Here is a 5,743-nt window from a genome sequence, read left to right as displayed (position 1 = left end):
TTTACTTGCCAAATTAAATTATTTTTATTAAAGCTTTATTATTTCTTTGCAATTTTCAAAGGATCGACGAATGCTTAAAGTTTGATTATTACCTATTATTTGTTATAACTTACAAAGGTTAATTCACACTTTATCAAATTTATTACTTACAAGTTACAACTGTATTTTCTTTTAGCGTTGACCATGGTTTAGATTCAATGGGCTGAGGATCTACGTTTTAAATAACTTATTCTTCTTGTGTCTGAGTACCGGGTGCATCTAAAATTCATGGACTTTTTTTTTTTTTTTTTTTTTTTTTTTTTTTTAACAGGATTGAATTAAGTCCTAAGTGTACTCTTTTGATTAACATTCATTTAAAAGTCTCTAGGTAATTAAATAATTTCCTATATACTTCCAAATCATGTTCACTATAATTTAAAGCCCTAATTAGGTTACAAAACCAACTTGTATAATATTCTATATCTCATTTCTTTCTCTTTAAATTCGGTAGATGACAGTTTTTCAAAAATGATTTTGTTACAAAGAAAAGTGAGACTATATGGTTTCACATTAAGAATACAAGATGATACCTCAATATGAGGGTATATACGTATGCAATTTTATTGAGAGAAATTCCATTAAGAGAACTGACATTGACTATTCACTAATAATGAAAACACATGAATATAAAATACATATAAAAACAATAAATTATTTTCTTTCGACGATTTTTCTCTTCAGTATCTAAGATCACTCACTAATATTAACATTTTAAGTCGACAAAAGATGAAAAAGTTTGCATTTATGCAACGCAATTTGCAGTACATTGATTGAACAATATTCTTTTTTTCAATTTTAAGATCACCAACATCTCTTTCCTTCTTGACAAGTTCTAGTTACATTATTAAAAAGCGTGTTAGGAAGACATTTTACAGGTGTAGCGATACCACCGTCATATCTATAATAGGCATCACAATAGCGATCCTCAAACGGGTAGTTACCATCCTCTACACCCTCACACGACGGAAGCAAACCCATCACATCCTTATCTTTGGGTATAGCATACCGATGTACACATCTGCCTTCATAGGGAAATTCTTCAATTAACCAAATTGGATCATAAGAACAAGACCCTAATTTGACTGTCCGACCATTTTGACATATTTTGAACATATTTGTCACGATACCATCATCTTTTGGATACAATCCATCGGCTTTACCTTCACATTTTGGATATCTCGCATCGCAGGCTACACAAAGTGAAAATTTGCACTGAAGGCGAACGTATCTGCCTGTAAAAAAGAATTTTTTGCAAACTGAAGAAGGTAATCTAGTTTGTTCTAAATTGTATAGTGTTAAAATCAGATAATTAAAATAAATGACATTTACAGTTTTTGTGATTTTTTTTTTCATTCTTTATCATCTCTACTTTGAGGCTTTTTGATTTGCAGTGATTTGCAGCTGCTTTTTGAATAAGAATGGAACTCGTGAATCGACTAATCGTGTCATTGGTCATTTGCAAAATTATTTTTGTTAAAAATATTCTGATTGATCACATAATTACTCTGAAGGTGACATAAAAAGGATGATTGAGTTTCTGATTGACAATATTTTTGTTGTTTTTGGAGATCGGGACTTCTAACAATCTATTGGAATTCCCCTGGGTACCAATTGCATCCTGTTATTAGCAGAACAATTTTTGTATTCATATGAAGCAGAATATGTTCAAATTATTGAACGTGAAATGAAGAAAACACTTAGTGTGGCAACTCCTCATTTAGATATATCGAGGACGTATTGTCAATTTACATTGGTTACAAATATGTATCCATTCTCATATGTCGATAAGATATATCAGTGAGCTTAAGCTAAAAAAAGTACCACATGGTCTGACATATCTGTTTCATTTTTAGATATTTTATTTGAAATATAATTCAAAAGACGTTAATGGTAATCTAACAACCAAGCTCTATGATATACGTGATGACTTTAACTTTTCAATAATAAACTTCCCTTACTTATGCAGTATAATGCCTTCATCCCATGCAGTTGATTCGATACGCAATTCAAGGGTATAGTTTGTATATGTACATTTCTAAAACAAACGATGTTATTGACAAACAAGTTGCAAAAATAAGATCATCAGCTGTCTCGTCTACATTCATTATTTCTTATGGTCGATATAATGACCTTGCAATGAAATACAATTTATCTTTGAGTCAAATGCTGACTGACGTTTTTTCATATTAATTGTCAAACATTACTTACACAACTGTTAACGGATTTTTTTTCGTTATTTCCCGATCATGGCAAGGAGCACACGGCAGGTTTTACCGATAGAACTTGATCCGACCTCTGATGTTTTTGAAGGTCAGTGTTAGCTCCGATCTTATCTTGTATTTTTTTTAAGGAATTTTGAGCTTGGCTATAGTTATCTCCATAGTTTGGAAATGTGTTAGGGAAAGGATTCTTGAATTAACTTTCACTACAATTTAAAAAAAAAAGATAATATTAAAATTTATTTCAAACAAAGGTAACTTGTATGATAGATTGTTAGGAACATGGACAAGGAAACCACCGCCTCCAGGATCTTTTGGATGAAATAAACAAAATATTGTTCAAATTCATTTTGAGATAAAAAACATGAAAGGTTAAATACACTTATCTGTAGATATGAGGATGTTGACTGAAATATGCTACACTTAGACCATATTTCATTTCGTATATCAAATCAAAAGCGGTAGAGGGGTATCTGACAAAAATAAAGGTGCAATGCAACTTTTGCTTCAATGTATTTTCAAGTTATTAAGTGTTGATTTCATTTTTTCATTTACTAGTATCTAAATGAAAACTTCAAGGCTATTAAAATCAGTGAAAATAATTGTTAGAAAGATGAAATTAAAACATTGATAACGGTTCCATACAAGACAAGTCCTGAACATGTATTAGATTATTTTTACATAGATATTATTATGTCGTGGATGTCAAACAGTGGAAATTTTATACCAAAAAATGTCGTTGGAAAAGGTGTCAAGAAGCTGAACGACTTAGCGTCAACAACTGGCATATTTGAACTCATAAAAAGCAGCATAATTTTACACCCAAAGTTGATTAATTATTTTAGAATTAAATGATAAGGAACGACTCTAGTTCTTGGCCAAATTATTCGAGTATAACCTGGTTTGGGTCAGTTTACGCTATTTTTATAATCCGCTTCGCGCCATACCCATGAACGAAAAACTATATATGAAAAGAACATAGCCTTTTTAAAAGCTGTTCAATTATGAAGCATAATAAAGTCTACAAACCTCGCCAGCAGGAGACTGTCAATGAGGGACTGATTACCTTTAAAGGACGAGACAAGGGCAAAAGCTATCACAACCACCAAATTATTGTGAAATGGCTGCTCTTTTTAATTTTTGTTATAGTTTCATGAATAGACCCACTAATTCATGTCTTTCGCGAAATAAGAAATCCAAAAATCTACACTATTACATTGTATATGCATTTTTCTACCGTGAAATCAAATTATCACGAACCAATATGTTTTGCTTAAACTACGAAAATTTTACCGTACCAAAATGTAACTGTAATTTCAAAAATATTTATTCTTATTCCTTTAGGTAAAAATACAACTTTTGATAGATTTTACTCACATCCCCACACTGGTTCATATCTTTTCCCACAGTTAACTTTTGTGTAGTTTTCACACTTCAAAGTTTCCTCTGAAAATAGTTCCGGATAATGACATTCATGCTTATTCCGCGCAGGCCAGACTCCATAAGTACCAGCAAAGGAACTCAAGTAGTAGTCTTCTCCAGAACAGTTGTAATATTGATGACAGTTGTCCGCATCCGCAATAATCAGACTAGGATGTCGCTTACACCAATCAGATATTGTCCGGTCTGAAACGATATATGCTCTCACATGTACATGCTTTTGATTATACAGTAATAGGCGATTGATATCTTAAAATGTTGCAAGTAGAAGTACAGGATTAAGCAGGTGCATTAAAAAAATATGCAGATTTTTTGGTATGACTTTTCCCGATGATTAAAAATATTTGTGTTTAAGTAATATTTTCTACATGTATCTGTTACACCAAGAAATATTAAAAAATGTAATTTTTTTAACTTTATACCTTATATTGTTTTGGAGCTATTGTACGCCTAAAATTTTGGAAATTTTTCCCTTTAGCAATGTGTGATTAAACTTTAAATTTCTATTCTTAAACCACCTTTTATAATTGTGTTACAATTTCAAAAAAGGACTACGATCATTCACTTTCATCTTATTGATAAGAATCCCTAATGCTGACCTTAACATTTTAACCAAAAAATAATAGGCCTAATAGGCCTGAACATTTCAAAACGTTTGCCCAGCATCAAGATTAATAATGAAGGGTCAGCTACTGTCTCCAAAAATTTTTTAACAACACATAAAGGGATGCTGAGAGGCAAATATGGATCACACTACTATTGATACTGTACCATCAGGAAATTTTTTCGATCCATATAGCTTCAGAATATCCATATAAGCGTTATTTATATTTTCTTTCTTTAGAGACTTCTCACTCAAACTGACTTCACACTTTTCTAATGATGTCTGCAAAGTTGACGTTTGGGCTTCAATAAGAAAAGATTGTACATTGTTCTCTGTATCCTTATACAAAATCTGAGAATAGATACACTCAGTTGTTGATAAAATCATCAAAAGAATTTTGAGAGACATATCAAATTCTTTTCTCGTCACAACTACACATCCAAATCACGTCGTTCCTGTTAGGCGAGATATTTATCGATTACAACCGATTGATAAAGGTAAGAAGGAAGTTAAACATTTAGTTCACCAAATAGTCATATATCAAACTCAGAACCGCTAAGATTTAGGGTAACATTCTTACAGATAACCAAGAGATCAATACATTAATCATGAATAAAGAAAACCTAATACACTTTGCTTCGATCTCTTTATGCATAGTTTCAAAGGAATTCTGAACATAATCGCTGTTCGTTATCTTCATTTTTAGTGTAACTGTTTTTGATCATTTTACTAAGATATAAAAAAAGAACCCAAATCAATATAAAGTTTTAAATATCACAGTAACATCGTCGATAATTTCTTAATAACAAACAAAAAAGAACAATTATTTAAAGGTGCATAGACACAGATTTAAAGTTAATATTTTCTCAAATTTTCTGTATTTTATTACGACTTATATATTGCAGGGGCATTGCACAAAAATATAATAAAAACTATATAATATATCATTCGTGATATTATACAGAAAATTTGAGAAAATTTTAACTGCAAATCTGTGTCTATGCACCCTTAAAGATAACATCAATGTTAACATTGTCTCAAATACATTCTGAAAAAATATTAACAACATACATACGGAGTTGGATTTGTTTGATAAAGTAGTTTTACTAGTATTGTTATATGACTGTGAAATATGGGGGTATGAAAATATCGATATTATTGAACGAGTACATTTACGTTATTTAAAACATATACTGAATTTGAAAAGTAGCACTCCGAGTTATATGATTTATGGAGAAACTGGTAGGTTTCCATTACACATAAATATTTACTCAAGAATTATAAAATATTGGGCAAACCTTGTGAATGGAAAAGAAAACAAATTGTGTAGAATAGTATATATGTATTTACGTAAACAACATGATAAAGAGCAAATGAAAAATTCATGGATATCATTTGTACAAAAGATTTTTGATAGATGTGGTTTATCAAATATATGGTA

The 5,743-nt window shown here is 30.7% G+C and overlaps 1 protein-coding gene across 1 annotated transcript; it reads right to left on the bottom strand.

Moving 5' to 3' along the window:
• Positions 1-592: 592 nt before the first annotated feature.
• LOC134252717 (uncharacterized) lies at positions 593-4,862 on the bottom strand. The gene is made up of 3 exons (XM_062735226.1): positions 4,470-4,862; positions 3,636-3,884; positions 593-1,271 (listed from the first exon to the last, which is right to left on the bottom strand). Exons 1-3 carry the CDS (start codon positions 4,708-4,710, stop codon positions 841-843), a joined length of 921 nt encoding a protein of 306 aa, XP_062591210.1. The 5' UTR covers positions 4,711-4,862; the 3' UTR covers positions 593-840.
• Between the last annotated feature and the right edge of the window lie 881 nt (positions 4,863-5,743).

Source organism: Saccostrea cucullata, unplaced genomic scaffold, assembly GCF_032062105.1.
Source record: "Saccostrea cucullata isolate Sc308-1 unplaced genomic scaffold, CSIRO_AGI_Scuc_v1 ctg18881, whole genome shotgun sequence".
Taxonomy (NCBI): domain Eukaryota; kingdom Metazoa; phylum Mollusca; class Bivalvia; order Ostreida; family Ostreidae; genus Saccostrea; species Saccostrea cuccullata.
Note: the sequence above shows the minus strand (reverse complement) of the source record. Positions and strands in the feature narration are given on the sequence as shown.

What these genes read in the sequence shown, in the direction of transcription:
- LOC134252717 (XM_062735226.1), bottom strand. Translation starts at nt 4,710, where the DNA reads ATGTCTCTCAAAATTCTTTTGATGATTTTATCAACAACTGAGTGTATC. An exon ending in ATCGAAAAAATTTCCTGATG is followed by an intron (nt 3,885 to 4,469) that starts GTACAGTATCAA and finishes ATATCGTTTCAG; the next exon opens with ACCGGACAATATCTGATTGG. An exon ending in ATATGAACCAGTGTGGGGAT is followed by an intron (nt 1,272 to 3,635) that starts GTGAGTAAAATC and finishes TCTTTTTTACAG; the next exon opens with GCAGATACGTTCGCCTTCAG.